General features: G+C 34.7%; 1 protein-coding gene across 1 annotated transcript; it reads left to right on the top strand.

The window, feature by feature from the left end:
- The first annotated feature begins 391 nt into the window (after positions 1-391).
- On the top strand, positions 392-3,941 carry LOC148871260 (peroxidase 27-like). The gene is made up of 4 exons (XM_088973535.1): positions 392-651; positions 755-943; positions 3,185-3,350; positions 3,436-3,941. Exons 1-4 carry the CDS (start codon positions 427-429, stop codon positions 3,846-3,848), a joined length of 993 nt encoding a protein of 330 aa, XP_088829661.1. The 5' UTR covers positions 392-426; the 3' UTR covers positions 3,849-3,941.
- Positions 3,942-12,708: the final 8,767 nt, after the last annotated feature.

Here is a 12,708-nt window from a genome sequence, read left to right as displayed (position 1 = left end):
TAAATAAAATAAATATGAAAATATATATTCTTAATTTTACAAAAAAAGTACAAAAGTGAAGGAAAACAAAACAAAAGATTTTTGTAAATTAAGCCATTTTAGGAGTTGTTGGGTGGAAATTGAATGTAAAGAGTTTATTTCACATTCTTTCATTCTAAGTCAAAAAAAGAATTTCCTATGCTAAGTCTGAACCGCTTAAACGCATGGTTTAATTTATCTAATCTTCTGGGTTGTTTGGCTCTATACGTCTTCTGTTTTGGTCCTTTTGACTCTTCAATCAGGATTAGATATTATATACCCACATGATCATATTGCAATTACAAGTATTAAAATATATATGAAATTTCTTCCTCAATCACTTAACTTCAATTTCCAAGCACAAAGCTTTAAATCCAAGTTCACAAAGTTGAGGTATGCTGGGCAACCATGGCTACCCTGAGGCTTTTCCAAGTGTTCCTTCAACAGTTGTTTATGGTGGTTGTCCTCTCAGAGCTTGCAGTAGATGGACAGAGCCTGCAAGTAGGTTTCTACAGGAAGACATGCCCTCCAGCGGAGGCTATTATCAGAAATACGACCACTCCTTACATCTTAGAAGACCCTTCTCTTGCAGCTCCTCTACTAAGGATGCAGTTTCATGACTGCTTTGTTAGGGTACGTACATGATCAAAAATACCATATACCATCAGTACTAGCTTGATTAGTCTTCTTCTTCTTCGGTTATAACTTCATTATAAGCAGTAGGTGTTATTTGCAGGGATGTGATGGTTCAGTGCTGTTGGATTCTACTGAAAACAATGAAACAGAGAAAGCCTCGGGTCCCAACCAAAGCCTGAGAGGATTCCATGTTATTGACGCTGTGAAAGCTGCAGTGGAAGAGGCATGTCCTGGAGTCGTCTCTTGTGCAGATATCCTGGCCTTGGTAGTTAGAGATGCTGTTTTCATGGTAACAACTAATTAATGAATAATAGTCTCTTTATACATTAGGCTCCATTTGGAAGGGAGTACAAATACAAATATGTAGAGTGCAAAATCTTGTATTTTGTATTATTTTGTTTGTATTTATACTATATATATATATATATTTTGCATTTGTACTCCTTCCAAACTGAGCCTTACGAATTGCTTTGGAGTCTTTTGTGTGGAAAATATTTATCAGCCATACGAGTTGAGTTGGTCGGACCTGTCTTCGAGTACAGATGATGCTTTGACACCATGGATATGCATGGGTATACGTACATCAAATGAAGCCCACTGTTGTTCTGGTTTTACACTCAGTACCGGAGAGGAATCCAGATCTGTTCCTCACATATACCGCTCTTCTCACACTCACACTAACCTCACATACAATATAGGGATATGTTCCTAATACATGGTGGGATATGCTGTAAATTGCCTTCTGTGAAGAATATAAATTCCACCATGTAGTGAGAATATCTCCCAAAATACACAAATAAATACAGGAGATGTTCACAATTGAGGTTGGAACAAGTTGTAAGGTTGGTGTGAGGAGGCATGAGTTCAGCTTCAGTCCGGCCAAAGCCCATTCAAGCAGCCTTTACTACTTTGCATTAAGAATATCTTTATACTTACATGATTTATTTCATGGGAAGATATTCTCAATACAAGTTTGCAAAAGACTGTTAAAACAGTATGGGCACATGTCCGCCCTGATGGAAGCCGATCTCGAAGAGCATATCCAGACTCTTCCGAGGTGGGCCAAGATATATGTATGGACAGCCTACCTGGAGAGGCCCAATTGACTGTTAGTCAGCCATTTGAAGGGCTGTCCGCTTCAAAGCATCTGAATCTGTTTAACTGAAACTTCAGCTCAGCCCTTCATTTTGAGTCTTCCACAGAGTCATATCTAGAAGCATCCTCTCAGGTAGTGGATTCAATTTTCCAATTCGGCTACCCAGTTAGGTGTCTGGGTTCAGCCATCCAGGTTAACAACGGATTGCAGAGGGAGCATCTTGGGTGAAACCCTGTGGTCAGTACGTTTGTGAACAATTCAACATCAAGAATAAAGAAATCGATACAACCAAAATTCAGTCAAAATTAAGGTTTTAAAAATCGGACTAGAGTACAGGGAACTGTTTTGGATCCAGTTCTTGGGTTGAATGGTCTAACTGTCCAATCCGAACAGATGACCCATTCTGACAAAAAATAACTAAAAACCATTGTCTTAATCAATAAATTAATCACCCGAATCAATAATTTTCTAATCAAATCAATCATTTTTGGCCAAAAAAAAAAACTATTTTGAAATAAAACAGAACTGGTCAAGTGATCGATTCCTGCATTTTCTAGTCCGGTTTTAAAAACACTGGTCAAAACGAATGTGACATGACAAAAGAAGCATGGCATTAATTAACACACCTGCATTCTATAAAATTTCATTCATTATCAATCAATCCCTTGATTTTTTTTTTCTTTTGACAAAAACCCACCTCATTGGTTTCATGATGATGCCCGTTGATTTGGTTATAATTTTTTTTTCCGATATCATATCTCAACGTCATCATAGTCGAATCCTTTCTTTTAATATCTGAATAATTTTTAGATTATTTAAAATCATTTGGATGGTTGGAATTAATTGAATGATCATAGTTTGCTAATTTGATCAACTTTCCCCTCTTAAAATCCCCCCCCCCCCCAAAAAAAAAAAAAAACCCCAAGTATCACACCTCTTAAAATCCGAAAAAAGAACACCCCTAAGTACAGTGGATCCCTGTAATTTACATAAGAAATAAGAAAAAATATCCCTCTTTGAACAGACTACATCTCACTTTGTATTAGATTTTCAGAGGGTTTTCTCGTATAGTCCACAATTGGATTTATCTCCAAGTTAGGTCCTGGTTTTACGGTTAACCGGAAGGTTCATCTGTTCATTTGATCTTCACAGTCCAACCGTCCGGTCCGGGCCATCTCTTATAACATTGATCTGAACCTAAAATCCTTGTCATGTAATCAGAATAAATTGCTTCTTGTAAGCAAGTTCAATATTAAAATAACATTATTGAAGCTTTGGTAGACCAATGTTGCTTTGATAAGGCAGTATGTAATAAAAGGTGGATACATATAGACGACCATTCAAGTGTCCTGCATCTTCAAGCTTGTCTCTGTAAATTACTGATTTATCAGTGAAGGCCTGGTGTAAGTAATTAGAAGATTACTTTAATTTCAGTTGAAGGGTCCGTTTTGGGAAGTTCCCACAGGAAGAAGAGATGGAAGAGTGTCCATAGACTCAGAGATCACAGAAAATCTACCACCTCCATCTTCAAACATCACAAGACTAAAGACATCATTTAAGAGTAAAGGTCTAAGCACAAAAGACCTCGTTGTCCTTTCAGGTATAGAAGCTTGGAAAGCTCTCAGCTCTTACTAGAATTTTAGGGCTGTATGCTAACTTGATCTCCCCTTGATTGCATCATTCAGGTGCGCACACAATTGGACGTTCTCACTTCTCTATTTTTAGTGATCGCTTGTACAATTTCAGTGGTAGGGGTGATACAGACCCTTCACTGGATCCTAAATATGCGATTAAGTTGAAGAGGAAATGTAAGCGAGGAGATGTGACTACAGTGGTAGAATTGGATCCGGGAAGTTTCATAACTTTCAACAAAGATTATTACAAGGTTGTAGCAGAAGGAAGGGGAATCTTCCAATCTGATGCTGCTCTTCTTGATGATAATGAGACCAGAGATTATGTTATCAGCCAAGCTGCTTCTGCTGTGTCGTCTACTTTCTTGAAAGATTTTGCTGAAGCTATGATCAACTTGGGTAACATTGGAGTTATTACAGGAACAGAAGGTGAAATCAGGAAACGTTGTGCTTTTGTTAACTTCTAGTTCAGTGAGATTGAGAGAGGTTGTTAATGACCAAGTAAGGTATGAAAATGTAACAAAGAATAGAATCATTATATATCCCACTCTTTGACTCCATTTGTCTGCACCCCAAATCCTAACCCAGACGCAAAATTTACACGTTTTTAATCTTATTTGTATTCATTTGTAGTGAAAATTTTACATCCCAAGAAACTGATGCAAATTTCAAACCGCCTTCCTGACTGGGCTTGGGTTGGGTCCAATCGGAATCCAATCCAAAAAGTTGGATTGGACCAGTATTAAGTGGACCATTACGGTGATGTTTGGCATCCATGATGATTCATCCTTGCCGATTATCCAAAAATTGTTGTTTGGTATCATGTATGCCATGTAAGCAGTTTATTTGGTACAAGGGTAATTCTTTTTCCTTGGAATCATTCTTTTCTTGGAGACATATTGGATGCCATGCCATTCTTCAAAAATCGGAATCACCAAAAATGATGATCCCTCAAGATGGGCCGATTTCAAGAATCTTTTTTCTACTGATTTCTCAAAAATCATGAAAATCGACCAACCAAACAGATTGAAAATCACACCATGTGGCTTTGACATGTCACTGATTTTTGGAAAATTGGCCTATGCCAAACATCACCATATATTGTAGGATGAGATTAGATATTATCAAAATGGATCCATTAAAACCCAGTAACACTCTCATTCCCTATCATTTTTCCAGACAAGTTTATATTATTTTTATTATCTTCTATTATAAATTAATCAAACTAATAATCTTTACTAACTTTATTAGCTATTTTCTATTTTGTATTAATTTATATTATTTTAGTGGAATTAAATGGATTTAAATATTTAGGATCAAAATTGATTCAATGAAACTGGACCAATCCAGATTGATTTGATCAAACCTGACCAAAATAAAACCACCAATAATTAATAACTTAAAGTGAAAATTATAGTTTATCCCACCTCATAAATATTTATTTATTTTATTTTGCAAAAATCCTATTTATCATCCACCTACCCCCTTATGGGTGTTGTAAGGATTACCCAACCGTCGAAGAAGAGATAGTTTACTCGAAACAATGAACACAACAACGGTAAGAGGCTCTAAAACCCCATGGTTGAGCTTCCAAAGGAATTGGATTAGCTTAACTCTTCAACTGTTCAACCGTCCGTGGAACCGATTGTCACTAATAAATTGATGGCCCCACTATAAAGATATGCGCCCCATGTATTTAAACAGTTAAAGTGTTCAAAGTATTTCCTAATCACTGGTGACTTGGATAATAAACCAACAAAATGAGCATAAACCAATGAGTTAAAACTCTTATACCCTTCAACATAGATACATAAAAACTGGTGAGACTCTCGTGAAGTTAAAACTTCCCCAAATAGCTACATTGTTTTACTCCTTCAATTTCAACAAATATACAAAAAGCACAAGAACAAGCCATTATTTAAAGCGTCTCACTCAACTACTTCAAAACCCACCCATTCCATCAGTGGGAATATTTGTGAAAATTATACTCTATCTCACCTCATAAATATTTATCTATTTTATTTTGCAAAAACCCTATTTACTCGAAACAATGAACATAATAACGGTAAGAGGCCACTAAAACCCCATGGTTGGGCTTACAAAGGAATTCAGATTAGCTGAATGCTTTATCTGTTCAATCGGCTGCCAAATCAATGATGAGGTTTTACACTAATAATAAATTCATGGGCCCCACTATAAAGATATGGGCTCCATGTATTTAAATAGTGGCATGAAATCTCATCATTGATTCCACAACCCGTTGAACAGTTAAAGCGTTCAACTAAACTTTGCTCTTAAGGATGACAATTTTCCCCATCCCGGATGGGGTTGGGGATGGGGGTTGTTTTGACGGGACAGAGACGAGGACGGGGATTAATAGGATTTGGGATTGAGGTTCCCGCCCACTTCGACCTCGATTATATATTTATATATGTACTTAAATGTTATATATATATATATATATATATATATATATATATATATATATATCAAAGCATATTTAAAGCATTAGTTATAATTTAAATTTTTTATTTATTTCAAGTAAATTTGTTTTCCAAAAAAAAATACTATCATCTAAAAACTTTTGGAAATTTGGATCCCCGTGAAAACCCTTCCCATCGGAGATCGGGGATGGAGGACAAATTTTATCCCGACGGGGATCGGAAACGAGAATGGGGATTAATTTCAGAATCAAAGGCAGGGATGGGAAATATGATCCCCGCCCCGAACCCGCCTGTTGCCATTCCTACTAACTCCTATTCCCCAAGTCACCGGTGACTCCACATAGGCTGACGTTCGATAATAAACCAACAAAATGAGCATAAACCGATGAGTTAGAACTCCTTATACCCTTGAACATAGAAACATAAAAACTAGTGAGACGCTCCTAAAGTTAAAACTTCCCCAAATAGCTACATTGTTTTGTTCCTGCAACTTCAACAAACATACAAAAGCACAAGAACAAGCCATTATTTAAAGCATCTCACTCAACTACTTCAAAACCCACCCATTCCAACAGTGGGTCATATGTGTCACGTAAGGGTAGGGGTGCAAATTGATCGGATCATGATATGATCTGATCTTATTTGGTCGAATTCGGATAACCCCTGCTCAGATCTTTGGATCGGATTGGACCTGATTCTCCCCCTTATCCAATCCAAAAATTCAGTCCAATGTGTTATATATTTATACATATATATGTTATTTATTTATTTATAAATATAATATTTATATTGTATTTTTATAAATTTGTTATATTATTTATTTTTTATAAAAAACATGTGCATATATGATGAAATAATTAAAAAGTATTTGTATTTTTTGTTTTTTTTTATTTATTTAAATTGGTATATTTTATTTTTTTCTTTTAATAATTTATTAATTTTTAAAGAAAACAAGTCGGATCAAATCAGATCCAAAGATCCGATAGGATTCAAATTCAGTTTGAGTCCTATTAGATCTGATCGAGTAGGATCCAACATGAATATTGTCGGATTGGATTCAAATATACCCTGATTCAAATCCAATCCGATCCGTTTGCATCCTTTCAGTGAGAGGAAGAGGGAGGGGAGAGGGTTGGAGAGATCTATTCCATCAAATAGAGTTCTATTCCACCATTCGAATCTGATTCGAGTTCAGATCGAGTCCCATCAGATCCAATCGGATCCGACATAAATGATGTCAGATCATATTCGAATATACCCTAATTTGAATCCGATCCGATCCGATCCATTTGCATCCTTAAGTGAGGGGAGAGGGTTGGGAGAGAACATTGCAAGGTAGAACAATCAAATAGAGTTCTATTCCACCATTGAACCATAAGTCTCTTCTCTTAATTCTCTGTTCCACTGGTCATCAAATCGAGAATTGGGTCGAAAGCTGTTAGGGTTTTAACACCATTCTTTCGCCATTGAAATTGTTAGGGTCAAAGTTTTTACTCAGTTCTCTCAACTCCTTGTTTGTTCCACCATTGGAGCAAGTTTATTCCCTTAGCTTCAACTCTGCTGTTTCTCATCATGCCACTATTTTCATCACCTTTGTTTCTTATTGTTCTCAAGTCGCATGTAAATTGGAGCTTTGGATAGGTAAATCTTTTGACATTGCTCACCTTCTTTAATCTCATAGTTGTTATATAGTGTTTGGCATACTGAAGTAGGAAGTCAAGATGGAATCATATTCTTTAATCTCAAATAGTCGTTTCTTAATGTATGGTTTCTAGTTTCTACCTAGCATTTGATTTCATATTGAAGAACATAAAATTTCCGTTATATTCACTTAACATAAACACTGTGACGAAGGATTGATTTGTAACCATCCTATTCTGTTACATATCAACTCCTAATTCATTGTAATTCTTTATACGATGATCTGTAATTATCCTGTTCTTCTATATATCAACTCCCGATTCATTGTTGTTCTTTAGACATTGATATATAATTATCCTGTTCTGTTATATATCAACTCAAATTTGTTGCTTTTGTTTATAAAGAGGAAGGAAAAAAAATATGGTGTTTAAAGACTATGTAATGCTGATAAATTTTAGAATGCTACTATGAAAAAAGTATATAGTTAGAACTGAATTTGAAGACTAGTGATAGTTGTAAATACTGGTACTGCACCATTTCTCCTTCCGAAAAATTCCTTTCCTAGAGTCCAAAACATTTCTTGAACTCTGGGAAAAAATCATGGTGTTCAAAGATTATGTAATGCTGAGAAATTTTAGAATGCTACTATGAAAAAAAGTATGTAATCTTTGTAAGAGATATAAAGATTGTTAGAACTGAATTTGAAGACTAGTGATAGTTGTGAATATTGGTACCACACCATTTCCCCTTTGGAAATTCCTTTCCAAGAGTCCAGAACATTTCTCGGACTTAGGGGTGGATTCAAGTTGAGCCAAGCTAAATAACTCGCTATTTGAGCTCTACTCACCAAGAAAGTATGAGGCTCGAGCTCAGTTCAAGCAAGAGACTTAAGTTTGAGTTCAACTCGAATCAAAAGCTCGTAAGCTTGAGCTCAGCATGGCTCGAGCTTGGCTGTAAGATAAATGTTTTATAAAAATAAAAAATTATATATAAGAATTATTTTTATTTGATATATAAAAATTAAGAATTATAATAAATAGTTCTTATTATTATATATAAAAATAAGAATATTTTATATATACACAAATGTATATATATATATGATTTTCTATATGTATAATATTTTTAAAATTATTATTATTATTACACACACATACATATGTGTGTGTTGTGTGTGTAGTATATGTATGTATACATATATGTAGAAGCTCGATTAGGCTTGCGAGCCTCATGAGCCAAGCTTTATTAGGCTTGAGCTTGACTTGATTAGAAAATGAGCTTGTAAATTAGGCTCAAGTTCGGCTTATATGGATTGACCCAACCTGCATCCCTCACATGATCGTCTTGAGAGAGATGATTCTCTTAAAATGCCTTTTCGGGTATATGGGTTGACTCGACTTGTTTTGTCATGTGACAATCTTGAGAGAGATGATTCTCTTAAAAATGTTTTTTGGGTATATAAGTTCACCCAACCCATTTCTGCATTTATAGGTGAGGGTAAGTGGGTCAATATGGGTGAGAGTAGGTGAGAGTTAGTATGAATGAGTTAGGGTCAGGGTGGATTGTAACCCATTAACAAGGATTGATGATGGGTCATAATAGGGGATTAGTGGGTCAACATGGGTGGGTTGGTATTCAACCCTTACCCAACCCAACCTACCCATTTGCCACCCCTACTCAACTCTCTTGACATTTCCTTGTTACAATTGATATGTAGGCTTTAACGTGCCAAAGGGTTGTGGATTATGCCAACCCAACCCACTTTATCATGTCGTGTGGTGTTCCACTACCACACCAGCTGCAAAAGCAACTTTGAGAACTAAGAAGAAAAGGTATATTGGAGTTAATAAGATCTGTAGTAGCTTCGGAGATGAACTTATTTTGTGTCAATGAATTCAATGGTTCATCTGCCATTCTGAGATGAACCACTTGTAGTGGTGCTATTGGAACGAAAGAAGAAAGTTTTAGATCTTCAATTGAATTTGTGAGAAGCATTATGGTAAGAATGAAATCGGGAAGAAAATGTAAATTAAAATTTAAGACAATCAATTGATAGGGATGTGGTTGAATTGGAAGGGGTGCCTGAGGTTTTATTGGTTAAAAGTAAAGTAACAAATTATTCATGATTAATGAGAAAAGGATTGCAAGAACCGAATAAGAGGTATGAAGTGGGTTAATTACTGAAATAAGGGTGAATATATTTTTTTATTATGAGAAATTTTATTTTGGGCACCAACCTCAATAAAAGACGAAAACTAACCGTAAGTTAATTACTCTAATAAGAATGATTATATATTTTTAGAGTTGTTAAAGAAGAAAGGGATTTGTTTACATTAGCAAAAATGAGGAGTGCTTATGTCAAAAATCACTGGCCATTTTTGTTGTTTAAGATTTAACTGAAAAGGTTCACATGTGTAAAGATTGAGAGGCCAAAGAGCTTCATTTGGTCAGACCACTTGCCTCCCACTCTTTCCTCTTTCTATTATATACTAGCGGTGACCGGTGAGATGTATGGGCTGATGCTTTAAAATATATTTTTTAAAGAAAAAGAAGTAATAGTGATTCATCAAAGTTTTTTTTTTTTATAAAATAGTACAAAAAATATATTTTTTTCTTTTTTAGTTATTAGGTTTGAAGTACATAAATATATATATATATATTATGAGAAGTACATAAATCAACTGCTTAGCATGAGAATCAATTGACAGTTGCTTAGTTGATGGGTCCACTAGGGGTTTAAGGTTTTGGGGGATGGTCTCCACACGTTGTGTAATCCTATAAAGCCAAAAAATGTGATTAGTATGAGAGATCAATAACTAAGTAAAAAAAAAAAAACAATTGCAATTTGAACTAACAAAAATAAACAAAAGGCTCACATTAAATGATTTCTTTGCATTTTATTATTTAATCTGAACAAGCAATGAAACAAATTTATATTAAATTAATAAAAAAAAGAAAGAAAAACATGATATGCCATGGAAAGGAGCAATGGTTTCTTTAGACTTTTATATAAAAAGATTGGTTTACCCCATGTACCTTGGAAAAATTTTGGTCCAAGATAGGGTTCATATTTAGGTTGGCCCTTAACCTAATCCATTTCATCAAATTTACACCCCTATTTTATTAGAGGGAACCAAAATGGATTAAGAGAGATATAGGTTTAGTTTGGGAAAAGTACAAATACAAATATCTACTATGCATATTTTTGTGTGAGAGAGATTTAAGAATGATTTTATTAAAGAATAAATATGGATTTTATGATAAACAATTAAGACCCACAAGAGTTTTAATTTTGACTTGTTATATTTTTAATGATTTAATTTAAAAATAAATATGCATATGTGTGAGAAAGGAGGAAGAAGAGACTCATGTGAGCGTATCTCCATTAATGAACCAGTTTCCCTCATTGTATGCTTTGTTTAACCTGAAAAATGAGCCCATTTCTTCCTTGTTCCTTCAAACTTAGTTTTTGGTTTTGGGTGGAATTTGGGCTTGAGAAGGGTTATCAAGGACACTAAACTGGTTGTACTTTGACTCTCTTGGCTACTCTCAAAAATGTTTTCTTAGACCCTTCAAAGAAAGATAATAGAATTTGGACCCCCTCTCCCTCGGACTCATCTTGTGCTTCATTCTTTAAAACCTTAACTCAGTCACCTGTTCCTCTTGGTCTATCCTTCCTTGTTAAAGAGGTCTAGTGTAAAACCATTCCTCCTTAGGTTAGGAGTTTTTCTTGGGAAAATTTCCTGGAAAGAATCAACACAAAACTTGTTTATCCCTGCATAGATATGCTCTCTACAAAGTTGATGGGGAAACTAGTTATTACCTAATGGTATCTTGCCTTTTTGCTAAAACTATATGGGAATGCGGTTTCTCCCTTTTGGGGTGTAGTTGGAACCCCCCCAATGAATGTGCAAAGTCTATTTTCTCCTTCTTTGTTCAACTAGTTAATGAAAAGATGAAGGATCATGTGGAGATGTATTCGGAGGCTGTTTCTTGATCTTTATGGGAAGAAAGAAATTCATGAATTTTCTTAGACAATGAGAGAAATGTTGAGAACATAATAGAATTGATCCACATAAGAGTGGCATAATGGTTGAAATCCTTAGACCTATTCACAAATTTCACTTTGGATGACTTGCTGAAAAATTGGAAAGAAATGGAAAGTTTTGCCTAGATTAAGAGGGTTCTTAGTCATTCTTAGATCTCTTCCTCCCTCTAAATTTACAAAACTGAATTTTAATGGCAGTAGCATAAGGAATCCAAGGTTGTTTAATATTGGGGAAATCTTTAGAAATAAGGAAGGAAATGTCTTAGCCATGTACTTAGTCTTAATTGGAGAAAGTGACTCCCAGGATTGAGATCCCTATAAATTTGGAAGGAATCCAAAAAGCAAGAGAATTGTTACCAAAAGGCTGATAGTTTAAGGTAACTGTGGTGAGATGGTTAAATGAAGGTAACACTGAATGTGGAACTATAGCAATGAAAAAAAAATTTTAATGGTTGGCTAAGGAAATTCTTAAAGATTATTACCTACTTTTACGATTGTCAGAATAGCTATCAAGTGCTCATTTAACTTGCTTGCTGTGTTGATTGTACCTGCTAGATCTGGTCCGATACATAAATAATGCAACTTCACCTATCAGTATAACTGGACAAAAATAGAGACAAAAAGCAAACCGTTAGATTGGCACTCATGATGCACTGCCACGCGATGATATCAACTCTATCGACAGATATAGATAATGGAACTTTGCCTTTCTAGTTGGACAAAAAAACATAGAACAAAAATTAACTGTTGGATTGGATTGACATTCATGTGATGATGTAACATGCATCATCCACGCACTGCATCAACCCCCCAAGTTGCGCCCCATATGTATATCTCAACATGCATTAAAAACATCTTCCATTATTGCCAGACCGATATTTCTAATACATCATGGTTTTTAAAAATGAACCGGAAACATAATCAAATGATTCAACCATCTGGGTCGAACGGTTCGATCCATAATGTTATAAATAATTAAAAATAAAAAAATATTTGTAAATAATAGAAAATAGCATAAAATTAAATAAAAAACAAAAAAATACAGAAAATAAAATTATCTAAATAAAAAATAATAAGTACAAAATATATAAAAATAAAATATAAAAAATTCTAAAAAATACAGAAAAAACACAAAAATTTTCAGAAAAATAGAACAAAAATTGTGAAAAATACAGAAAAAAGCTCTAGAATGTT

Source organism: Nelumbo lutea, chromosome 2 (assembly GCF_056320005.1).
Source record: "Nelumbo lutea isolate HS-2025 chromosome 2, American lotus-T2T, whole genome shotgun sequence".
In the NCBI taxonomy this organism is placed as follows: Eukaryota; Viridiplantae; Streptophyta; class Magnoliopsida; order Proteales; family Nelumbonaceae; genus Nelumbo; species Nelumbo lutea.
This window is presented reverse-complemented; position numbering and strand designations above follow the sequence as displayed.